This window comes from Argopecten irradians, chromosome 10, assembly GCF_041381155.1.
Source record: "Argopecten irradians isolate NY chromosome 10, Ai_NY, whole genome shotgun sequence".
NCBI classification, from domain to species: domain Eukaryota; kingdom Metazoa; phylum Mollusca; class Bivalvia; order Pectinida; family Pectinidae; genus Argopecten; species Argopecten irradians.
In genome coordinates this window covers 1,579,909-1,607,804 of record NC_091143.1, presented here as the reverse complement: position 1 = coordinate 1,607,804, position 27,896 = coordinate 1,579,909, and the positions used below count along the sequence as shown (strand labels likewise).

The 27,896-nt window shown below is 36.0% G+C and overlaps 2 protein-coding genes across 2 annotated transcripts in view; one reads left to right on the top strand and one right to left on the bottom strand.

Annotated features, from left to right (window-relative positions):
- The first annotated feature begins 318 nt into the window (after positions 1 to 318).
- LOC138332876 (treslin-like) lies at positions 319 to 20,666 on the top strand. Its single transcript, XM_069280871.1, has 18 exons — positions 319 to 1,091; positions 1,525 to 1,921; positions 2,470 to 2,518; positions 2,972 to 3,269; positions 3,524 to 3,749; positions 4,218 to 4,329; positions 4,682 to 4,794; positions 5,434 to 5,640; positions 6,380 to 6,531; positions 8,041 to 8,150; positions 8,510 to 8,606; positions 9,514 to 9,596; positions 10,590 to 10,832; positions 11,278 to 11,371; positions 12,149 to 12,206; positions 13,444 to 13,581; positions 13,800 to 13,967; positions 14,169 to 20,666. The coding sequence occupies exons 1-18, from the start codon at positions 402 to 404 to the stop codon at positions 16,313 to 16,315; spliced, it is 5,382 nt and encodes a 1,793-aa protein (XP_069136972.1). The 5' UTR covers positions 319 to 401; the 3' UTR covers positions 16,316 to 20,666.
- LOC138334025 (ras GTPase-activating protein 1-like) overlaps positions 17,745 to 27,896 on the bottom strand; it is a 35,293-nt gene continuing 25,141 nt past the window's right edge. Inside the window, exon 8 of the mRNA XM_069282743.1 lies at positions 17,745 to 17,838. Coding sequence (XP_069138844.1) covers positions 17,745 to 17,838 — 94 coding nt within the window. The remainder of the gene's footprint in view (positions 17,839 to 27,896) is intronic.

Here is a 27,896-nt window from a genome sequence, read left to right as displayed (position 1 = left end):
CCAATGAGATCCTAAGTGATCGGAACCCCTGGAGTATCATCGAGGATGACCATTTTATTACATTGGATTGTCATTACCCTACTGAATATTTGCTTATAAAATGGAATACATATAATATGTTCCTTTCATTTAAATTTATTTTACTCTCTGGTTTAATTGTATTTCCTTCCCAATATGAAATAAACATAAAAAGGCCTATATGTAAATATGTAATTAAATAGGCACGAGTTGTTGCAGCCGTCTTGTCTCCATTCCGTAATTCAATCTCTTTTATTCTAAATTTACAATCTCCTTGCGTTGCACTGTGGGTAAAGTCTTTAAAAATATGGCGGCCAAAGACTTATGGAAAAGATAGTGAAGAGGCATACAACTGACTATGCATGACTTAAGATTCATGAACAATGTCTGATGTGGTAAAACAAACCCAGCTCGTGTTTCTAGTAGATGTTAACAAAAACAACTACGATTCATATCCAAATGATCCTGGTAGCTCACAGAAATATGTAAACACAATTTGTTTATCTGCTCTTCGGTTGTTAGTTTATTTTGCATCCGAAAGTGATGGATTTCTATCAAACAAGTCCTCGAAATCCAAAAGTAAACAAAGCTCCCTGAAATGGGGATTTAAGTTTTTCAATTCAAGTCATCATTACAGTAGAGTAGGTGGACACATTTTACGAGATTTCAAATTGAGGTATTTTGAAGAATTTGAGAATGATCTCGAGAGGAAGTTTGAAGAAAGTTTTTCAGAAAGGAACCCGGAAAAGACACATGTTGCCAGTGATTGTCTACGCAAAGCATTAATGGAAATCATTTACGACTTTCAATGGGAGAAACCTGATATAACATCACCTGTCAAATTTAGAAGAAATTCTATGGTAAACCGTGAAAATGTGGTATCTCAAAACAATAACCTGGTTTTTGTATTTTCAAGATTTCCTGAAAACCCTTCATCTCTGCGGAAATTTGCAGGGAAGAGAGTTATTGATGCTGATATTTGTTTAGATTTGTTCATGCCTCAGAGTCTCCACAGAGAATTCCATGGCTTGTATCAGCTTCAGCTCTTCTGGATCGATTGCTTTGGAATTCTGGTGAGTTGAGTTAAATTGATACTAGGATATCATGATAAGGGGTTCTAGTGATAATTGTGAAACAATATTAAATTTAATCATATTCATTTGGTCACATGCAGTGATGCTTAGGTAACCTAACAAATGCAAAATGGCGAAAAGATGAAAAAACTGGACAAGGACTATTTTATAATTACAATCATTTAAACTTTCAAACCACAAGCATTCAGTTGAGTCTTGTTCAGCTTCTTATCTGACACATTCAATGTTACGCCATATATGGTTATAATTTTATGTAATTATCGTCCTATTAGAAATAACATAATTATATGGGTTATTGGTGTTAATAGGTGCTGTTGTTGTATAGATTATCATTTATAAAGATACAAATAAACCACCACAGACATATTGCTGTATATATCAAAATGATAATACTTATTTTTTCTTTAAACAGACAAGACCTGGTGTTGATCCTGAGAGCATTAAACTTTTTGAGAAAACTCTTAACAAGATTGGAGGCCATTTGATACCAGCAGAAATTTTAGTCCAATTGTGTGAGAAATATGTCTCCAACATTGCCAGTGTTTTTCCCTTTGAAGAATTTGAGCATTCAAAAATTGGTCGAAATCACCAGGAACTTGCATCAAAACAGGAGAACTGTGTGACCACATCTGGAAAAGTTCCAAACTCCAACAAAACAGATGTTAGAAAGTCAAGTGTATTACGTCCAGTGCTTCCTTTTATTCCAATTGTTTCTAATCTCTTAAGCTACTGTCAAAACAGTCGATCTCGAAGGTCTAGCACTGGAGGGGAAGACTCCAAATCTAGCATCTCACTGCTAACACACACAGGTTGGTATGGCTGAATAAAATAAATAATAACACACACAGGTTGGTATGGCTGAATAAAATAAATAATAATACACAGTAACACCTGTCTTAACATTCACCTCTGTATTATGACCACCTGCATAATAAGAGCACTTTCATTAGACTTGAAATGGACAATTTCAACACAGTTTTATAGCTGCAGTTAAAACAAGATATAATCAGATGTTGATAGTCTGTAAAAATCACAATGCAAACAGAAATATTGGGGAACGGATTTGATTAGATATGGGCTAAGTAAATGGAAAAGTCTGGAAAATTCTCAATCTGGATTATTCGGATAGAGCACATAAGTGTTCAGATTATCTACGTGTACCTGTTCATGTGTGTAAATAATCAAGACCACTTTTATTAAAAAGGCCATTTCTTTTTTGATACTAAGGTGTCTTTACCGCTTTCATTGTAGATAATATTCTCATGTTTTCTTTATCATAACAGTACTGTCATTTTCAGCATGAGTAGAATCAATCCATTTCTGATCAGTCACATGTTTATTATTTGTTTTGTTCCAGGAAAAAGCTTTTGTGATTTGGAAGTTGTCCCCATGCACAAGAATGAAAGGTATCGGTATATAATTATCCTATATCATTATGCCTTTTGATTATGTAATTTGTAGTCTTAAAATTAAAGTTTGACTCCTTCAACAGCTTTATAATTCTTATGCTACATTTCCGTGATCCAAATTTGACTAAATTTATGCCATTTTGCTAGTACTCTTTCCAAATGTCCTAAAGATTTTGAAACCAATCTGAAACACTTCATTTTAATCAAATTAATATGATGACATTTATTTTCAAGCTTAAATAAGTCACAAAACATTAAATATAGCACTTAACAAATACTGTATTGATTTATATTGTTTATATTGCAGGCATAACAGCCCACTTTTGAGTTAAGAACATGTGTAGATAATTTCAGAATTGGTAATGACACTTTCTGGAATTAGTCTCGGCAACTGTGATCCTAGATAATCGCTTGTAGTTATTATATGATTTATTTTATTAAATGCTACAGGACTGACAAGCTCCATGGAACAGACATACAAACACCGGTGGGTACAAACATCAGGGAGATGGATGTGGGAGGAGACACTGTACTCTCCGTGGAGACTGACATTGTCAGGAAATCTTTGTTAACCAACGGTGGGATTGAATGCCTGCGAGTGTGTGCCATGTTTGTAACTCAGACGTGGACACAGCTGGACTGGACTGGACTAGAACAGTGTGTGTGTACTGCTGTAAGGTCTGACAAACATAGATCCATTCAGTTTGAACAGTTGCTGTCTCATCTTCATTTACAGAAAAGTTGTCTGGTAAGTATTAGGAGACAATCTTTGACTCAATAAGCACACTTTTAAGCTAGTCACAAAGCATGCCTCCCCCTTTCATAGACCTCAAATTGACTTACCTTACATTGACCTCTTTAATATGAAATACAAGCAAAAAATACAAATAACATCTAGTTTCTTTGTATAAGTTTGTAGCTTTTGTTTAAGTTCTGAAATTGGTCCCCCTAAGAATTATTTCAAATGGGGAACTTAGATTGTTGACATTTCTGTCATTACAGATTTTAGAGGCAAAAGGTCATGCATCGTTGGTGATACTGAAGCCCTTGACGACTGTGTCTGCTTCCCTATCACTACTTAGTGTTGGGCGTACTCTAGCCCTGGAGAAGACTCTGTATCAGGACAGGGATATAGACTCTCATGTCAGGGATCTTCACAGAGAAGGAGGGCCATCCTGGCCAGAACTGATAACCCGGCTAACAGACAAACAGAAAATATCCACATGTAGTAAGTTTGTGTGTCTTGTTCTGGTTAATATGAATTATCATCTGAATATACTTTATAGTTGATAAAGTTGTCAATAAGTTAAAATATGTTACCACAAGCCCCCCTCCCTTTACCTCTGGGTTGCAACTTGCCAAGTTTGAATCTCATGCTTGACAGTAGCCATCTACTGGTTGTTAGTTGGTGGTTGTTCTCCAGGTACTCTGGCTTTCCTTCACCAATAAACCTTGGCACTTTCATGAATTACCCTGGACATTAAACTGATAAAAAAAATAGCAGTTGACTTGGAGGTTGAAGCTTTTCTGTGATCAATTTGTCACATTTGGAAAAACTTTGCTGAACTAGCTGTCAGTCATCAATATGATCATTTAAGGAATCAACTATCAGTGCTTTGTTTTGAAATTTCCAGAATTATTCTTCTATTATTGATAAATTAACATGGAAGCAGTTACACAGTGTAACATTTTTCAGGACCAGAGCCAGACCAAGCCAGAGCCTGCTTTGATCCTAAGGTGGTGGAGAAGGCATATCTCCCGGGATGTCACCAGTCCTTTGGTCGATTGCTCGACAAACTTAATCAAAGGTATTCAAATGTATAACATTGAATTAAGTAGACATTTTGTTAATTTTGATAATTTGACTCCAAAATGTACCTGTATTTTAATAACTAGCTCAAGCTCTTTGCTTTCCTAAGGAAAACTTGATGCACAATGTACATTGCAGATAAAAGCCCACTGTAATGGATCACCATGCCTTATGATCAGGTGACTGAAAAAGATTTTTTTTTATATATATATGAATTTTATTTCTTTCTGAAACTACACAGAAAGAAATAAAATTAGTTGGAAACCATTCTGATCTAGTGGAGAATGTATTTTTTTGGTAGAACATATTTAGTGTACATCTTAACATTGCTTAAATATCTCTTAAATTAGGATTTCTCAGATGGATTTTCTAAATCAAGAGGAGAAGAGAACATTAGGAGAACTTCAAAGACTGTACAGATATGAAAACCAGCCTCCACATACACACAGCAACAGCCAGCCAGGTAGGTTATGGTTATAAGGGACGAAATTGTTGATAAGTGACTTCCACATCTGTTCACGCCTGATCTTAGTATATTTGATTATGGGTGGTCTGGAAACAAACCTTTCACTACCCAGTATGGTTTAATTTTCTCCGCATGGATATAAAAAGGTCGTGGTCGTTTGCCTGATCATGAGAGTTTTCTCTGGACACTCTGGTTTCTTCCTGCTCCAAGTCTCTTTACAGCCAGACCAAAGTGATTTGTAGAAGTTGAATCACTTGGTTATCAATGTAAAATAAATACAATGAATTGTTTATAGTATACTGCATTGTGATTGGCCATATCAGAGATTTGTTATTTACTTTAATTCTAATGAAAAAAAATTACTTAGTCATGTGTAAATTTACTGTAATGTATAACAAGGAAATTTTAACAGATACACTCTTATTTCTTTCGTAAAAATATAGATATAAAATCTTCTATCTGCTGAAAGAGTCAACCCACAAACCTCTAGAAAATTGCATACAAGAGTGCAAAGTTTTTTCTTCCATTCATAAATAAAAAGAAAATAAAGTTGGAAGTAATTGATGGCACAATCACAATAATATTGTTTGATAATCTTTATTAAACTTATAATGCAGTAAACATGATTATATATAGGCTTATGCAGCCAGGATTTAACCAAAGAAAAGACAAGTACAGCACAAGAGGAGGGCAAAAAAGGTCAAGGGTCACTGGCATCTCGGGGGGAAATGATGGTTACGAGAAGTCGACAGGCAGTCAATCAGAAAGGGAAGGACGACAGTGTCTCATTGGACAGTCGATCCAAAGACAAACCCAACACTGACCACTTACTTAGTAAAGCAGGTAACCCTTCTGATGTGTACGACATTGTTTTTTTTACCTGTACATAAAATCACAGGGTACTCTTTAATTTCAACTTTTCAATATCAGAATTGTTACTTAATCAGTTTTTCTATTAATTTTATCTATGCATGCACATTTGAATAGCTATGTGTTTGACCAAGTTTGAACATTTTCATTTCATGTGTATATTATTTAGAATGTTTTTAGTGTGTTTTTTTGGGACTGACCATGGGTAACATAGCTAAATCAGTTCATATTTTAGCCAGATTTAAAAAAAAAAGTATCCAGTGTGCAATTTACTCCAGTGTTCAGTTCTATCAATATTCTTTGTTTTAAAGAAACTCTTGATGTAAAAGTTTTCCTTAGGTAAGCATTATAGAAGTTACCTTGGCAGCCATCTTGGATTTTTGATAGTTGTAGTTTGTCTCACAGAGCACTGAAGCAATCTGTCTGAGATTTTGTATGTAGACACTTGATGGGCCCTAGAAAGTACTGAATAGATCTTTATCAATATTGCATGACAATTGTATAAATATATCTATTTTTAAAATCCCCATGTTATCAAAGGTAATAAAGAAGAGAAAAGAAGAGGAAACATCCTTCTTTCATCTGACTGATAATTATAAAGATATATATTAATTGTGGTTTTTTGTTAAGTATTACAAATTACCCATCTACTGGCTGGGTCACTCCCTCCGACTTTTGTTTTCTGTATTCTCTATAAATGTGATATGTACAGATTTTGCTGATGAGGGTGAACTGATGACGTACCTACAGGACGTGTATAGCGGAGCTGTGTGTAACGGGACACCGAGTCTGTCTGTGTGTTGTCAGACGATCATCACTGTGGCCTTACATTACACCAAGGAGAGGTGCTCATCTAAACCACAGGTACCTTTATATTCTCTTACACTTAATAAGACCAAGGAGAGGTGCTCATCTAAACCACAGGTACCTTTATATTCTCTTACACTTAATAACACCAAGGAGAGGTGCTCATCTAAACCACAGGTACCTTTATATTCTCTTACACTTAATAACACCAAGGAGAGGTGCTCATCTAAACCACAGGTACCTTTATTTTCTCTTACACTTAATAACACCAAGGAGAGGTGCTCATCTAAACCACAGGTACCTTTATTTTCTCTTACACTTAATAACACCAAGGAGAGGTGCTCATCTAAACCACAGGTACCTTTATATTCTCTTACACTTAATAACACCAAGGAGAGGTGCTCATCTAAACCACAGGTACCTATATTCTCTTACACTTAATAACACCAAGGAGAGGTGCTCATCTAAACCACAGGTACCTTTATATTCTCTTACACTTAATAACACCAAGGAGAGGTGCTCATCTAAACCACAGGTACCTCTATATTCTCTTACACTTAATAAGACCAAGGAGAGGTGCTCATCTAAACCACAGGTACCTCTATATTCTCTTACACTTAATAAGACCAAGGAGAGGTGCTCGTCTAAACCACAGGTACCTTTATTTTCTCTTACACTTAATAACACCAAGGAGAGGTGCTCATCTAAACCACAGGTACCTCTATATTCTCTTACACTTAATAACACCAAGGAGAGGTGCTCATCTAAACCACAGGTACCTCTATTTTCTCTTACACTTAATAAGACCAAGGAGAGGTGCTCATCTAAACCACAGGTACCTTTGTTTTCTCTTACACTTAATAACACCAAGGAGAGGTGCTCATCTAAACCACAGGTACCTTTATATTCTCTTACACTTAATAACACCAAGGAGAGGTGTTCATCTAAACCACAGGTACCTCTATTTTCTCTTACACTTAATAAGACCAAGGAGAGGTGCTCATCTAAACCACAGGTACCTTTATTTTCTCTTACACTTAATAAGACCAAGGAGAGGTGCTCATCTAAACCACAGGTACCTTTATATTCTCTTACACTTAATAACACCAAGGAGAGGTGCTCATCTAAACCACAGGTACCTTTATTTTCTCTTACACTTAATAACACCAAGGAGAGGTGCTCATCTAAACCACAGGTACCTTTATTTTCTCTTACACTTAATAACACCAAGGAGAGGTGCTCATCTAAACCACAGGTACCTTTATATTCTCTTACACTTAATAACACCAAGGAGAGGTGCTCATCTAAACCACAGGTACCTTTATTTTACAGGAACAATATATGAAGATGTTGGAGCAGGTTATAGTTTTACCACTGAGTGGTCTGTATTGTGTTAGGTTTTATTTACAGGAACAATGTATGAAGATGTTGGAGCAGGTTATAGTTTTACCACTGAGTGGTCTGTATTGTGTTAGGTTTTATTTACAGGAACAATGTATGAAGATGTTAGAGCAGGTTATAGTTTTACCACTGAGTGGTTTGTATTATGTTATGTTTTATCTACAGGAACAATGTATCAAGATGTTGGAGCAGGTTATAGTTTTACCCCTGAGTGGTCTGAGGGAGAAGTATGTGAACAGCAGCACTGACGAGGAGAAGCAGCAGAAAATCAGAGAGTAGGTTCTTATTGCTATAGGAATGGAGTAGGGGGGGGGCATTTATATATTAAAAACATTTCTATTGCTTTCAATGTCTGTTGAATATGAATTTAAAGATGACTGGAATAGAATTGAAAAGTTATAAAATTGGATACAGAGTTGTGTACTCCAACCTGTTGTATACTCCAACCTGTTGATACATAACTTGCCTGTAAATATAGCAACATTCAGGAATCAGGTATAGTGTATCAACTATAATCTTAAAATATGAAGGCATATCGACTTCTTCCTCATTGTCTGTTGAATATGCACATAATTATGACTGTGACAAAAAGTTAAAGTAAAATTATTTTTATGATATTTTTTTAATGTTATAGGTACCAGTTACAAGTTTTACTGCGACTTGAGAGTGAGTCCGTACTATCAGCTGGAGAAACGCCTGACATGTCAGAGGCAGACGATAGGGTAGATCAGGTAATACAAACTAGTACCCATCACATGACAGAATACTGACTTCTGATCGGCTATAGTGGAGTGTGAGTCTGTACTGTCAGCTGGAGACACGTCCGACATGTCGGAGACAAATGATAGGGTAGATCAGGTAATACAAACTAGTACATCACATGACAAAATACCGACTTCTGATTGGCTATAGTGGAGTGTGAGTCCGTACTGTCAGCTGGAGACACGTCCGACATGTCTGAGACAGATGATAGGGTAGATCAGGTAATACAAACTAGTACATCACATGACAGATTACTGACTTCTGATTGGCTACCCTTGTGGTAATTATGGGACACTAGTGCCCACGTTCCCAGGTGACACTAAAGTGATATAAGAATGAAAGTGAATTGTCTATTGTGATATCACTATTACATGAATTTAACAATGCATTGGACTAAGACGTCAAAATGGTTGGCAGGCTGTGATATACAGGGAAAGAAAACATGTTGATTTTCTTTTGACAGACAGTTGAAATGAGGCTATTATGTGATAACATGGTAGAAATTAAGGTATTGTTGTATAGTGTCCCATAAAATATTTCTTTTCTAATGTAAAAAAAAATCAAAAAGGCGAGCGTTATACAAAAGTATAGGTGATATATTAATTATATAAATCTGTTATGAGCTAGCTGAAAGGGAACTATTACCTCATAGTATTGTAACATGTTGAGATAATGCACTCTCCTTTGGGTCATGCACTATTCTGCCCCACAACAATACTATGAGGCATTAGTCCTGTCTCAGTAAGGCCATAAATGATATATATTTAGCATTTAAAAAAATGTAAGGCATATTAGAAGTACAGTAGTATACTCTTGTATATAACCATGTCTGCTATGTTACCATTCCTGTAAGATACATCTTCACTTTCCTCACAGGTAGTAAACCTATTAAGGACCCTAGGGTTCGTCACAGATCCAACAGCATTGTCGGAGTTTATGTCCACTACTATACTGGAAATGTGAGTGTTCTGTTGTAATTTCACCTTTTATTACCCAGATAACAAAAAAAATAAGTCATAATTTCTTATTTGGGTATGTATAGATGCACTTGGATAACTTGTCTGGAAATTTTGGTATTTTCAGTGTAATTTTGATGGATTTATAGAATACCAATTCTGAAATTCGAAATTGTAAGAAAAGAACAAAATGTTGTATAACTTACCGCATTATAGATATATGCATAGAGGTCATCTTTATAATGATATAAACCATTATTTCAGCTTACTCTTATTTTTTGTCCATTTTTAAGTTCCCCCAGAGTGGGGAACTTATTGTGATTGCTCCGTTTCTTATTCTTCTTCTTCTTTTTCTGGTTCTTCTTTTTCCGCCACAACTTTGTCCGACCATTTTCTCGAAAAGTTGGATCACCATGAAATTTTGCGAGGCCATTTCTGGTAACATGCAGAAGTGTCTACCATTTTCATTTTTTCATACCAGTATCCCAGATGGCCGCCACAGCCTTTCATTGTTCAAAATTGAACTGCTTATATATAACTACTGGTCCGATTCGCCTGGAATGGACTTCAATATGTAGTTTAATTCGGATTCGGAAGTGAAAATATTATAATTATGTAAAAAAAAAAAAATACTATAATTATGTAAAAAAAAAAAAAAAAAAAATCTGACGGTTTCAAATTTTCTACCTTGTTCTTGGGAGTTCAGCATTGATCCATTTTAGGTCCACTTCTGTTTTTGTTGTATTTTTCTGATATATATGATATTGTTTCCATTGATATAACAATATATCTATTTCTGCGAAATAAACTTTATTTACCCATAAAACAATGTCACATCATAATTCAGGGGAGGCCACTCTTGTCAAATTAGGCTCTGTGGAGAATGGGGGAACTTTATGTGACAGCACCCTTTTGATGAATCTTATGACAGCGTCCTTCAGTACTTTCAGTACTTTGATTATGATAATACTATACCTATGTTTTGTTGTCTATCAGGTATGTACATACCCTACCACACACCCTGGGCAGGATTTATGATGATCTGATGCAGCCCCTCCCAAGTGAGTTGGAGGCCATCTTGTCCCCCAACAACAGTGCAGATCAGTCCGTCTTTAGTCAGTCCTTACTGAAATCTGACAATCCTGGATCTAATATGTCGGGATTGACTGACACATCAATATCACAACCTCCCTCCAACCAATCAGATGTTCTTCTCAATCGACCTAAACGTAACGCCAGGTAATGGTTTTATAGAAATATCAGTAAACAAATAATCATGTATATTTCTCATCAAACTACCATTATCCTGAAAGTTTAATTAACACTAAGATCTTGCTGCTTTTTTTAAAATGGAAAACTGATAAAAAAGATATTGATACATGTTTTTTAAGATAGACTATTGCCATGATGACCTAAGTCATAATATCTATCATGTTGTAAAATTTAAATAAATTTGTATCAATTTTGTTGTATTGAGAGAAACACTCTGATTTGACGAGTCTTCAACAAAGGTTTTTTTATTGTATTCTTTATCGTATGAAAAATCCAGCAATGCAATTGTCCTGAAATTTGATTGCCTCTTTGAATGATTCGTATTATACCCAAGGAATGATTTATATCTAAGAGTGTTTGATGTAAGATATATAAAAAAAATTATATTGAAGTAACTTATATCTTATTGTAGGCGACACACTCTGGTTCACCATCCAAGTCTCGCAGAAGTTGGACCAAAACGACAGATCATGGTTAAAAAAGTGGAAAAGAAAAGGGAGAAAAAGGTATTTTAGAGTCTCTTTAAGGCTTAAATACATTTACATTAAGATCTTATTGATCTCTAAGGAATGTTTCAAAGTATCAGTTATAATTATTGCTTCTAAAGTCTCTTTGGTCATACTTTCGGGTAAAAAGCCTAGTTCATTTTTAACTCTCCTATTCGAAGAATAGGGGGAGCTAATGTTGTCACTCCGGCGTCGGCGTCAGCATTGGCGTCCCATTTCACGTTAAAGTTTTTGAGCAAGTTTCTGTTTCGTCAATTGTTTAAGCTTAAGTCATCATAAATGTTTATGATTTTTTTTTCCTAATGTGTATGGATGCTGAAGGTGATAATACAACCAATTTGGGGCCCTTTAGGGGGTTTTTGAGTCTGTTAATTTGTCATATTTCCATGTTAAAGTTTTTTTAGCAAGTTTCTATTTTGCCAATTGTTTAAGCATAAGTCATCGTAAATGTTTATGATTTTTTTTTCCTAATGTGTATGGATGCTGAAGGTGATAATACAACCAATTTGGGGCCCTTTAGGGGGTTTTTGAGTCTGTTAATTTGTCATATTTCCATGTTTAAATAGTAAATACTTCAACATCAACTTCTAGGCGAGCTTTGCTGTTCTCCAACAGCTCTTGTTATAAAATCCAATTTCCCTTGTCCCATTTTAACTAGAACTCTAGATTGAGTTGAAGTAGGTACTATGATATAGGCATTAAAGGCTATTTAAATCATTTTCAGACATGTTTTATCAAAATATGACAAATAAAAACCGTCAGAATTTTGTTTTACAGGACAGACAAAGCCATAAGAAATCTCACAACTCAAAGAAAAAGACCAAAGATCCTGGCAGTAAGTTGTTTTACTGTTCACATCACCCTCATATAAAGCAGTGATCATTTTTAGCCCACCATCATCAGATGGTGGGCTATTCAAATCGCTTTTTGTCCGTGGTCCGTCGTCCTTCCTTACATCCGTCCGTCCGTTAACAATTCTTGTTATCGCTATTTCTCAGAAAGTGCTGAAGGGATCTGTCTCAAATTTCATATGTAGGTTCCCCTAGGGCCCTAGTTGTGCATATTGCCGCCAGACAGCCATCTTAGATTTTGATAGTTAAAGTTTGTTTTCGCTATTTCTCAGAAAGCACTGAAGGGATCTTTCTCAAATTTCATATGTAGGTTCCCCTAGGGCCCTAGATGTGCATATTCCATTTACGGACCAATCGGCAGCCATCTTGGATTTTAATAGTTAAAGTTTGTTATTGCTATTTATCACAAAGAACTGAAGGGATCTTTCTCAAATTCATATGTAGGTTCCCCTAGGGCCCTAGTTGTGCATATTGCATTTTTTGACCGATCGGTCAACAAAATGGCGGCCAGGCAGCCATCTTGGATTTTGATAGTTAAAGTTTGTTATTGTTATTTCTCAGAAAGCACTGAAGGGATCTGTCTCAAATTTCATATGTAGGTTTCCCTAGGGCCCTAGTTGTGGATATTGCGTTTTGGGACTGATCGGTCAACAAGATGGCCACCGGGCAGCCATCTTGGATTTTGATAGTTAAAGTTTGTTATCACTATTTCTCAGAAAGTACTGAAGGTATCTGTCTCAAATTTCATATGTAGGTTACCCTAGGGCCTTAGTTGTGCAAATTGCGTTTTGGACCGATCGGATTTTGATAGTTGAAGTTTGTTACTGCTATTTCTCAGAAAGTACTGAAGCAATTTGTCTCAAATTTTATGTGTAGTATGTTTGAAAAAGTTAAAAAAAAAAAGTAGAGAAAAGATTGATCCTTCCATTGTCAGACATAGATCATTCTTTGGTGGGCGTCTTGTTTAAGGTGGTAATTGTGTTTTACTGACATTCTTAATTTAAATGTCAAAATTTGTTGTCAGAGATCACACCAATTGTAATGTAACCCTGCATCATTATAAAGGATAAATGTTTGGTAAATCATAAATGAATTTTGATATATCTTTACCCTGTGTTAAATCTGTGTTGTTTGTCCTTTGTTATGAGCCAGGGGTCTACAAATGTTACAATAAAAAGTGTATCGTTACTTATGTAATGATCCATGTTTTTGTCTTTGAAGGTGGAGAAAAGGTTTGCCGTAATCTGTTTGAAAGCAAGAAAACTAAGTTGGAACGTCGTCAGTCAGTTGCTGTGATGGAAAATATTGGATCCAGACAACACCATTCCAAGCGCCTTCCTAATCTTAAAAGTCCAAAAGGTTTGTTTACATCTCAAAGCATTGTAACAAAAGTTCCTACAGTCCATTTAGGGTGGAACTAAATGTAAGGCTACCCTATATTCATTTCACAAAAACAGTCTTAGGCCTGCATGGATAAATAAAATGACAGTGTTTGGATCTATATGAAAATATCTGTCTGTAACACTATTTAAAGTTAAGGATCCTTAATCAAATTAGATATTTCTTTTACTTTCCAGCATTGAAGTCACCTTTCAAGTCGCCAACTTTCCGTAATAAGAAAGTGAGTGAAACGCCAGCACACAAACAGAAATGCCAGGCCGTGTTTTCTCGTATAGAGAAGGAGAGACATCGCTCTAGAAGTGTCACTAGTGTCCAGGTGGTGGAGGAATCGCCGGTCAAGGCCAGTAAGTACCATGATTCCTTTAAAGACAGGCCAAAATCAAAGGTCATTGTTTGGACATTAATGGACATTTACTCTGCTACTTGAACAGCTTTATTATTTTAAACTACATCTTAGAAGCACAAGGTGGTTTTAATTTAATAATAATGTTGGAAAATTAAAACATCATTTAATTTAGAATAATTTACTCGTTTGATTTTTCTAGGTTTTCAACAAAGAGACAGTCCGTCCCAGAGGAAGAGAGCCATGGCAATGCTTCGGCGATCCTTTTACTCAGCTGGACCCACAAAAAGATCTCGTAACTTGGTGAAGTATTTCCAGCTGACAGACCGTTTAGAGGGCAGGCCACCAGTAAATAGACTAAGCTTGGGAGCCTCCCTACATGATTTATCAGCGGAGTTTAAATCTCCAGACAAAAACTCTTCACTGATCTTCTCCCAGCTGATGGGCAGTCCCACACCTCCAAAATCAACTCCCAACAAAATGGTCGTCACACCAGCCAAACACCTGGTGGAATCCCCAAGTATGCATACAAGATCAAAATCACCTGCACGTTTGGATGGAACCCCAAAGAAACATGTCATTAGTAAGAGTTTGTTGGAATCTCCGTGTATGAACACACGATCAAAGTCACCAGGGTTTGGTCTTGGTCGTCCAAAAGTTTTGTTTGGAGAAGGAGGACCTGTAGTTCATGAACCATCGGGAGGTTCCTTATCACAAACTCCTGTGAAGGAAACCAGTTTGGTTGCGGAGTCGCCAAGCCAAAACACGAGGTCAAAAAGCACTGGTACACCAAACAAGAGATCCTCAAGGGCAAAAATGTTTTTATTTAAAAGCCCTGAAAACAAAAACTCTTCATTGAAGTCTATTTCAACCAATATTTCCTCATCAAAATGTCTGAATTTGTCCAAGTTTGATAGTGCTGAGAGGCAGATCCATGAAAAGGATGAACATTTAGCTAAAGATACGACAGACAGTGTGATTAATCTCTCCTGGCTAGAGACTAATGGTTCTGTAGGTGGAATATGTATAAAAGATCCTACTGCTCAGTCGACACCTCGACAACAGAACAAAAAATATCTCACAAAATCTTCTGAGGAAAAGACACCGTCACCAAGGAAACAAGCAGGTGATGTTACAACACCAAGCTCCTCAGACAAACGACCTCGCAAACAGAAACTCCAGAATCTCTTCCAATCACCAAAGACTTGTAAAACCATGCAGTCACCACAGAGGAGTTCAGAATGGCAAAATCTGCGCCAGTCACCTAGACTATCTAGTCGAACTTTTAACCAGACTAAGTCGCCAACATCAGATCAGACACAAGGGAAGTCACCACGGCATTATCTGTCTCAGAAACGGTCTCTGTGTGAAAGATTACTATCATCACCAAGATCTGCTTTTACTGATGAAAACCTCAATAGACCTTGTCATTCTCCTAGTAAGTTAGTCACTGAAGACAATGGCGTCTCACTCCACTCAGACAGTGGAAAACAGAAGTCACAGGAGTGTGAGGCGATGGACACGGATAATGAATCTATATTTTCTGAATTGTCACAGGGATTTGATAATACAACATCTGTACTTTCTGAAATATCTTCTCCAATTACAAGAAAAAGAAGTTTAAGACTTTCTCCTGAAGCCAGCAATGTTTTCTCACCAAGTAAAAGGAGGCGAGTGCAATTACATACGTTGGACACAAATAAAAATCTGTCAACTTCATACTGTCTGCATAACCGTGTTTTAAGCAGACAAGCCGACTCTTTTGGTTCAAATCCAGCAAGTCAAGGTTTTTCAACAGAAACCTGTATGTCTCAAGGTAGTAGTTTATCTCAATCAAGTGTCAACTCGGATGATTATTTCTCACTGTCTAATGACCAAGTGTTCCTCAGTCGTAAACCAAAAGTGATGGAGAAATCGGCTCGTTCTCAGTCTCCAGTATTTGGCTCTGCTAAGAAAGAGAAGCGCTCCATTGTGTATAGTGGGCGACCACATGTAGTAGAGGATATATCGTCATCTGTAAGTGTTGGGAGGTCTCAGAGTCCTAACGTTACCAGACAGGCTGTCAGTCCCAGTATGTCCGTCAGTCCTCGTATCACACGAAATGATCATTCCAAGAGTCCATACATGCCGAGGAAAAGCCAAACACCGTCAAGGTCTGCCCTGACAAAACTCTCACCGTCCAATCGGAAGTATTCACCAAATGTGTCTGCTAAGAGCCTGATGCATCTGATCAACTCTCCATTAGTGACCTCACCTGATGGAGAGGAACAGCGCGGCCAGGATAGTCTTTGTGTGAAACGCAAGAGACCACAGGCTAAGTCAAAGAGGTCGCTCGATTTACATACTTAATTTGGATTCTCCTTAGCCTGTGTCCCTATTTTCTAGAAAGAACTGAGATTTACATGTATTTGACCATGTAATATTTAAATTCCTGTCCTCACTAAACTATTCATTTGATGTAGATAAATGGTTATATATTATAGAACTGTTTATTTTGTATATATATAATTTGATAATCTACAAGATTGTTAAGGTACTAATTTGATATTTCATTTATCGTTTTATCCATAATTCAATCATTTTTCAAGTATTTTTATTAGATTAAAAATTGATGCAATCAATGAAGTAAAATTAAAGACATTTTTGATTAAGTAATTGATGTATAACAACTATAATTACTCTCTGTTCTTATTGTAACTACCTTGTTTGTAGTTTCTTTAAAGTTGTATTGCTGCTAATTTCACTGTAACGATATGTAACTTAAACATTTGATATTTTAACATTGACATGTAACTTGATGATTTAGCTCCCCAAAAGCATATGTCGGCCTATAAGAGAGCCGAAATCTAGGAATCATATATTCCTGGTTTTGAATAAAGTGCCTTCAATCACCGCCATGTTCAGTGACTTCGGGTTTTGTCGGATTCCGAATCTATCACGTGACTGACGTTCGACACGACCTGCACGTGGTGAGCCAGGTAACTAGCGTAAGCACACGTGTGTTTGTTTACGTTTTCCTTCTGGCTTATATGAGCAAATCATCGCTGGTATATGTCCACAGATTGAGTATTTGAAACATCCAATTTACACATTACCATAAAATGTTGTGTGTATCAAATATTGTAATGTGCGAGCATTTTTTTCTTTGTAGATAGAATCTGATGAGGTCGACCACATGTTTTGTTTATGAAAAATTGTTGATATTTTCTCTTGGTTTCACAACTCTCGTTTTACCTCGAGATTGTCGCGACGATGTTCGGAAGAATTCGGAATGATTCGTCATCTTTCGAGCCTATTTTTCACGTGTACACATTAAAAAGATTTTTTACTTTTATAATTAAAGATACTTCCAGTGCTGCAACTTTATAAAAGATGGTAAAATTAGAAAGTTTAAAACTCAGGCAGACGGAGAAAAATATGTACAACACATAAACAGTTTTCACTATGACCAAAAGAGCGAAAGTTATAGACCATACAACTTTAAATTTCACTCAGACTTGGTTATCAATAACACAGAGTTCTGAATTTATTTCTCAAGAACATGTTCTTTTTGGAAAAGAGTCATTGAAATCATTGAATCTTACTCTGTCTTTTACAACATAACAAATGTCATTCCACATATTTAATGAAAATGAGATAAAATTGTACAAATTGATTCAATCCTCATGATGAAGAGCTAACATTTAAGTGCTAATGTGTGTTAGAGACTTGTAAAGAAATAAGTTATTAAAGTGATACAATCACATTCTAAGTGTGTAACACAGTGTGCTATTTTAAGTTAGCGTCTACAACTGTATGTAGTACATCTATGTTTGCTAGTTTGGCAAAGTTCGATACTAGCCATGGTATGGCCAAGTTTACCAAAGTTGTAGCTGAAATAACATGACAAGAAGTATATGAAAAGCTTTTCTGAAGCAGCATGCCATTAGCTGGGCCATACAAAGTGCTATCATCGTATATCTTGTGGTATATCGAGTTGTTATTGAAATGTGAATAAAGCAGTGGGAATTTTAAACTGTTATAATATGTATACACATTTGTATTGATATGTGATGAAATTTTCAGATATAGTTATATCAGCAATTATATTATTTTTTCAATATATGTAATACTTAACTGTAAACCAATTTACTTCCACAGCCACATAATGTCACGTTTTCATCTCTTATGGCTTTTTCATGGGGACTTAATTTCACGATTTCACATCCCTTGTTTCGACTGTGCTTTTGCTGGAATCTTTAGTGACAATTAATTTTCGCAATATTTAATGACCTATGAAATTCATAAACGTTGGTTGGTTTACAGTATAGAACCACTGGTTTATAACAGAATATGTGTTCAGTAAATGTCACTGTTATTAGGGCTGGGTATTGGAAGGTCTAAAACGATACGATACATATCGACAATACACTGAAACAATACATGATACCTATTGACGATACACTGGACCTCTTTTTCAAATTCAGTTGATCATTATGTTTTGAATATTGTGACAATAAAAGGCAATTTTGATAAAACATTCTATACCCTGAGAAAAATCTCTGTCAATTCGTATTCTTAGTTATGAAAAGGCATTTCTAATCCATCTAGGTGACACAGATGCTTTAAACACTTCCTTTTGATTGAAATGCTCTTACTTGAATGATGTTTTAGAACAAATTTTGTTTGGAATTTCCTATTTCTATAACGAAAACAGTAGGTTGAGTTGTTAAAACGATACAGCGATATATAAAGCATGTTTGCGTATCAATATTTGATACGCTGCTGAAAATCGATACGTATCGGTATATCGATATATTGATCTAGCCCTAACTGTGATCATACAGAAATTATGTACCTGTAGTAATCATGTTTGGACAGTGGAATTGGTGATACAATACCAACAACCTCCAATAAACACTTCAGAGTCTGTTAATCTGTTATTGAGTCAGGGTTTAGATTTACTTATTCTTAACACGCAGTATCTGAACATAATCCTGCCCCTTCCATGAAAGCATAATTTGTGGGATTAACTTTAATATTTCCAAACGACAAATGAGCTTATGACCTGGTGTGTTGTCCGTCCGTCTGGCCTTCCAGCTGTCTGGTACCAACTTTTACATTTGACTTTTACTCGAAATGGAAAAGACTAGAAGACCTGATATTACTTTAAAGATGCTCCACCTCTGACAAATGGTAAATTTTCACTATCAAAAAAGGAGCGGACTTTTTAGTATTTTTCTTCAGTTACAAAAGTTACTTACTTTAGACCATTACCACTATTGAAAATTTTGATCTTCTAATTTTACTTAAAGGCCCACTACCTTTCCGAAGTGAAATTTAAAGGTTTCTTAAAAACATTAATAACATAAGAAAATACACATCGATGGCCTAAGATTAGGTAATAACACCAAACAAATGCAAGATTTCCTGCGTAATATATAATAACAGTGGAGATTCATTTCGCTGTTTTGCCGTCTGGCGCAGTGATATTCAACTATCGCGCAGTATTTAGGGCGACGGCGGGAAAAAAAAGATGACCCGCGTTACGAAAATTTATATTCTATTTAATCTAATTATTTTTTTCAGAAGATGATGATGAATATAGAATAAACGGTAAGTTAATAACTTTTGCGACTCTTCAAAATTATTGATCTCGTTTTACATTCCCATTTTGAAAATTAAAGCCGCTTCGGACAGGTAGTGGGCCTTTAAAGTTAAAAATGTAAAAATTAATAAATTGCATCCTGAAAAATTCTGTGGCACTCTATCATATATGGAATGACGTACTGATTGCGCAGGCACCAAAGGCAAAATTTGCTATTTTCTACGTGTACTATTTTTTGTGTTTATTAAACACATGTATACATACACAATTAAACACCAATTATTGTTAAAATTAATGACCTTGATCATTATTCAAGGTCACAGTGGTCAAATAGGCTTTAATCATTAAATATCTTCTTTTCAATAACAAAGAGGCCAAGGGGGCTACCAATTGAAGTTTGTTGAATAAAGTGAGATTGACCATCATAAAAAGTAACCTTGTTCAAACATTGAAAAATCTTGTACTGTCTGAGCCATGCACCATGATCACCAGATAGCAGATGAGTGAATTGGGCCCTTATTATAATGTACATTGTATTCCTAATGTAAAACCAGGGCTGCTTACCTGACATTTAGATTATTCAATGCAGTTCTTCCTTGAAACTAAAAATTGATTTTGAGTTTCAGAAATTTTTTTTTAGAATTTATTTCAAATGAAATATTGATAACAACCCACACAGGGCCTCACCTAGTGATATCAATATTATTGTACTAGATCACAGCCGTTTACTGTGTGTGATATGTCGTATTATACATTAACTCTGGGGTAGGTCATTAAAATCAACTCTCATCAATGCTCTAGGCGCAACTGATAGGAAAACAATATGAGGAATATATGTTTGATTGCTTGTGATACTCAAAGGTATCTAATAATGGTACAGTATTTTGTATTGATATTTTATATACAAATGGTTGACAAATTGAATGTAAAAAGGTGCTTCCAATTAATTTGAAATTTATTTTGTAGATATATTTATCATGACGTCTGTTGATTGTCAGTACCTGTAAATAAACTACAAATGTAAACATATCATTGTGTCTCGTTTTATGCTATTAATCTCACTGAACACAAACTGATAAAGGTACAATACAGTATCTGGTATTGACATGTCTGTTTCAGTGTTTGTGAGTTTATGCTATAAAAGTCAATGTCATCTTTCAACCTAGTACAAATGTTTCCTCTGAATACCTAAAAAAAAGTCTGACTCCCAACTTTGTTCAATTGAATGACCTTGATTGTCATTCAAGGTCGTTTGACTGAGCTAGGCTATAAGCATTGGTACTTTATATAACCAATAAATGGACTTGATGTGTAACATGCTGGAGTAAATGTTCAAAGTGACCATGGACAATATAGGCTAAACCTGTGTCTAGAGTCCCAGAGTCATTTGCTGGAATGAAAGGCTATAGTGAGTTGTTTGAATAAATAACATTGACCTTCATTCTAATAGCTCACTGGAGTTAAAATCATCCATTAGCCCAAAACAAAGAGATCGAGGTTCTATTTTACAAGTTTTGTCCTTGAAGCTTACAGCAGATGTGTAACAAATTTGAAAACAAACAAAATTTCTAGTATTTGTACTAGGTTTTCAATCGTAACTACCTAGAGACACATGTTTTTATACACAGAACTGGCCTTTTGTGGAGTTACGTGTAAATGAAGTTTTCATAAGTAATTTCAGATGGAATATTGATGTCTGTCTACAATCAAACCTGTCTATAAACATCACACACAATCAAACCTGTCTATAAACATCACACACAATCAAACCTGTCTATAAACGTCACACACAATCAAACCTGTCTATAAACGTCACACACAATCAAACCTGTCTATAAACATCACACACAATCAAACCTGTCTATAAACGTCACACACAATCAAACCTGTCTATAAACATCACACACAATCAAACCTGTCTATAAACGTCACACACAATCAAACCTGTCTATAAACGTCACACACAATCAAACCTGTCTATAAACGTCACACACAATCAAACCTGTCTATAAACGTCACACACAATCAAACCTGTCTATAAACATCACACACAATCAAACCTGTCTATAAACGTCACACACAATCAAACCTGTCTATAAACGTCACACACAATCAAACCTGTCTATAAACGTCACACACAATCAAACCTGTCTATAAACGTCACCCACAATCAAACCTGTCTATAAACGTCACACACAATCAAACCTGTCTATAAACGTCACACACAATCAAACCTGTCTATAAACATCACACACAATCAAACCTGTCTATAAACATCACACACAATCAAACCTGTCTATAAACGTCACACACAATAAAACCTGTCTATAAACATCACACACAATCAAACCTGTCTATAAACGTCACACACAATCAAACCTGTCTATAAACATCACACACAATCAAACCTGTCTATAAACGTCACACACAATCAAACCTGTCTATAAACATCACACACAATCAAACCTGTCTATAAACATCACCCACAATCAAACCTGTCTATAAACGTCACACACAATCAAACCTGTCTATAAACGTCACACACAATCAAACCTGTCTATAAACGTCACACACAATCAAACCTGTCTATAAACGTCACCCACAATCAAACCTGTCTATAAACGTCACACACAATCAAACCTGTCTATAAACGTCACACACAATCAAACCTGTCTATAAACGTCACACACAATCAAACCTGTCTATAAACGTCACACACAATCAAACCTGTCTATAAACGTCACACACAATCAAACCTGTCTATAAACGTCACACACACAATCAAAACCTGTCTATAAACGTCACACACAATCAAACCTGTCTATAAACGTCACACACAATCAAACCTGTCTATAAACGTCACACACAATCAAACCTGTCTATAAACATCACACACAATCAAACCTGTCTATAAACGTCACCCACAATCAAACCTGTCTATAAACGTCACACACAATCAAACCTGTCTATAAACGTCACACACAATCAAACCTGTCTATAAACATCACACACAATCAAACCTGTCTATAAACATCACACACAATCAAACCTGTCTATAAACGTCACACACAATCAAACCTGTCTATAAACGTCACACACAATCAAACCTGTCTATAAACATCACACACAATCAAACCTGTCTATAAACATCACACACAATCAAACCTGTCTATAAACGTCACACACAATCAAACCTGTCTATAAACGTCACACACAATCAAACCTGTCTATAAACGTCACACACAATCAAACCTGTCTATAAACGTCACACACAATCAAACCTGTCTATAAACGTCACACACAATCAAACCTGTCTATAAACATCACACACAATCAAACCTGTCTATAAACGTCACACACAATCAAACCTGTCTATAAACGTCACACACAATCAAACCTGTCTATAAACGTCACACACAATCAAACCTGTCTATAAACATCACACACAATCAAACCTGTCTATAAACGTCACACACAATCAAACCTGTCTATAAACATCACACACAATCAAACCTGTCTATAAACGTCACACACAATCAAACCTGTCTATAAACATCACACACAATCAAACCTGTCTATAAACATCACACACAATCAAACCTGTCTATAAACGTCACACACAATCAAACCTGTCTATAAACGTCACACACAATCAAACCTGTCTATAAACGTCACACACAATCAAACCTGTCTATAAACATCACACACAATCAAACCTGTCTATAAACATCACACACAATCAAACCTGTCTATAAACGTCACACACAATCAAACCTGTCTATAAACATCACACACAATCAAACCTGTCTATAAACGTCACACACAATCAAACCTGTCTATAAACGTCACACACAATCAAACCTGTCTATAAACATCACACACAACAAACCTGTCTATAAACACACCACAATCAAACCTGTCTATAAACGTCACACACAATCAAACCTGTCTATAAACGTCACACACAATCAAACCTGTCTATAAACGTCACACACAATCAAACCTGTCTATAAACGTCACACACAATCAAACCTGTCTATAAACATCACACACAATCAAACCTGTCTATAAACGTCACACACAACCAAAACCTGTCTATAAACATCACACACACAATCAAACCTGTCTATAAACGTCACACACAATCAAACCTGTCTATAAACGTCACACACAATCAAACCTGTCTATAAACGTCACACACAATCAAACCTGTCTATAAACGTCACACACAATCAAACCTGTCTATAAACGTCACACACAATCAAACCTGTCTATAAACGTCACACACAATCAAACCTGTCTATAAACGTCACACACAATCAAACCTGTCTATAAAACGTCACACACAATCAAACCTGTCTATAAACGTCACACACAATCAAACCTGTCTATAAACATCACACACAATCAAACCTGTCTATAAACGTCACACACAATCAAACCTGTCTATAAACGTCACACACAATCAAACCTGTCTATAAACGTCACACACAATCAAACCTGTCTATAAACGTCACACACAATCAAACCTGTCTATAAACGTCACACACAATCAAACCTGTCTATAAACGTCACACACAATCAAACCTGTCTATAATAAACGTCACACACAATCAAACCTGTCTATAAACGTCACACACAATCAAACCTGTCTATAAACATCACACACAATCAAACCTGTCTATAAACGTCACACACAATCAAACCTGTCTATAAACGTCACACACAATCAAACCTGTCTATAAACTCACACACAACAAACCTGTCTATAAACGTCACACACAATCAAACCTGTCTATAAACATCACACACAATCAAACCTGTCTATAAACGTCACACACAATCAAACCTGTCTATAAACTCACACACACAATCAAACCTGTCTATAAACGTCACACACAATCAAACCTGTCTATAAACATCACACACAAATCAAACCTGTCTATAAACGTCACACACACAATCAAACCTGTCTATAAACGTCACACACAATCAAACCTGTCTATAAACGTCACACACAATCAAACCTGTCTATAAACATCACACACAATCAAACCTGTCTATAAACGTCACACACAATCAAACCTGTCTATAAACGTCACACACAATCAAACCTGTCTATAAACATCACACACAATCAAACCTGTCTATAAACGTCACACACAATCAAACCTGTCTATAAACATCACAAACAACCAAACCTGTCTATAAACATCACACACAATCAAACCTGTCTATAAACATCACACACAATCAAACCTGTCTATAAACGTCACACACAATCAAACCTGTCTATAAACGTCACACACAATCAAACCTGTCTATAAACATCACACACAATCAAACCTGTCTATAAACATCACACACAATCAAACCTGTCTATAAACGTCACACACAATCAAACCTGTCTATAAACGTCACACACAATCAAACCTGTCTATAAACATCACACACAATCAAACCTGTCTATAAACGTCACACACAATCAAACCTGTCTATAAACGTCACACACAATCAAACCTGTCTATAAACGTCACACACAATCAAACCTGTCTATAAACGTCACAAACCTCTTAAACATCACACACAATCAAACCTGTCTATAAACATCACACACAATCAAACCTGTCTATAAACATCACACACAATCAAACCTGTCTATAAACGTCACCCACAATCAAACCTGTCTATAAACGTCACACACAATCAAACCTGTCTATAAACGTCACACACAATCAAACCTGTCTATAAACATCACACACAATCAAACCTGTCTATAAACGTCACACACAATCAAACCTGTCTATAAACGTCACACACAATCAAACCTGTCTATAAACGTCACACACAATCAAACCTGTCTATAAACGTCACACCACAATCAAACCTGTCTATAAACTCCACACAATCAACTGTCTATAAACGTCACACACAATCAAACCTGTCTATAAACGTCACACACAATCAAACCTGTCTATAAACTCACACACAATCAAACCTGTCTATAAACGTCACACACAATCAAACCTGTCTATAAACGTCACCACAAATCAAACCTGTCTATAAACGTCACACACAATCAAACCTGTCTATAAACGTCACACACAATCAAACCTGTCTATAAACGTCACACACAATCAAACCTGTCTATAAACGTCACACACAATCAAACCTGTCTATAAACGTCACACACAATCAAACCTGTCTATAAACGTCACACAATCAAACCTGTCTATAAACTCACACACATCAAACCTGTCTATAAACGTCACACACAATCAAACCTGTCTATAAACGTCACACACAATCAAACCTGTCTATAAACATCACACACAATCAAACCTGTCTATAAACATCACACACAATCAAACCTGTCTATAAACTCACACACAATCAAACCTGTCTATAAACGTCACACACAATCAAACCTGTCTATAAACGTCACACACAATCAAACCTGTCTATAAACGTCACACACAATCAAACCTGTCTATAAACGTCACACACAATCAAACCTGTCTATAAACGTCACACACAATCAAACCTGTCTATAAACGTCACACACAATCAAACCTGTCTATAAACGTCACACACAATCAAACCTGTCTATAAACATCACACACAATCAAACCTGTCTATAAACATCACACACAATCAAACCTGTCTATAAACGTCACACACAATCAAACCTGTCTATAAACGTCACACACAATCAAACCTGTCTATAAACATCACACACAATCAAACCTGTCTATAAACGTCACACACAATCAAACCTGTCTATAAACGTCACACACAATCAAACCTGTCTATAAACATCACACACAATCAAACCTGTCTATAAACGTCACACACAATCAAACCTGTCTATAAACGTCACACACAATCAAACCTGTCTATAAACATCACACACAATCAAACCTGTCTATAAACGTCACACACAATCAAACCTGTCTATAAACGTCACACACAATCAAACCTGTCTATAAACGTCACACACAATCAAACCTGTCTATAAACGTCACACACAATCAAACCTGTCTATATAAACATCACACACAATCAAACCTGTCTATAAACATCACACACAATCAAACCTGTCTATAAACGTCACACACACAATCAAACCTGTCTATAAACATCACACACAATCAAACCTGTCTATAAACATCACACACAATCAAACCTGTCTATAAACATCACACACAATCAAACCTGTCTATAAACTCACACACAATCAAACCTGTCTATAAACGTCACACACAATCAAACCTGTCTATAAACGTCACACACAATCAAACCTGTCTATAAACATCACACACAATCAAACCTGTCTATAAACATCACACACAATCAAACCTGTCTATAAACATCACACACAATCAAACCTGTCTATAAACGTCACACACAATCAAACCTGTCTATAAACGTCACACACAATCAAACCTGTCTATAAACATCACACACAATCAAACCTGTCTATAAACATCACACACAATCAAACCTGTCTATAAACATCATACACAATCAAACCTGTCTATAAACGTCACACACAATCAAACCTGTCTATAAACGTCACACACAATCAAACCTGTCTATAAACATCACACACAATCAAACCTGTCTATAAACGTCACACACACAATCAAACCTGTCTATAAACGTCACACACAATCAAACCTGTCTATAAACGTCACACACAATCAAACCTGTCTATAAACTCACACACAATCAAACCTGTCTATAAACGTCACACACAATCAAACCTGTCTATAAACGTCACACACAATCAAACCTGTCTATAAACGTCACACACAATCAAACCTGTCTATAAACGTCACACACACAAACCTGTCTATAAACTCACAACACAAAAACCTGTCTATAAACGTCACACACAATCAAACCTGTCTATAAACGTCACACACAATCAAACCTGTCTATAAACGTCACACACAATCAAACCTGTCTATAAACGTCACACACAATCAAACCTGTCTATAAACGTCACACACAATCAAACCTGTCTATAAACGTCACACACAATCAAACCTGTCTATAAACATCACACACAATCAAACCTGTCTATAAACATCACACACAATCAAACCTGTCTAAACGTCACACACAATCGTCATAAACACAAACATCAAACCTGTCTATAAACGTCACACACAATCAAACCTGTCTATAAACGTCACACACAATCAAACCTGTCTATAAACGTCACACACAATCAAACCTGTCTATAAACGTCACACACAATCAAACCTGTCTATAAACGTCACACACAATCAAACCTGTCTATAAACGTCACACACAATCAAACCTGTCTATAAACGT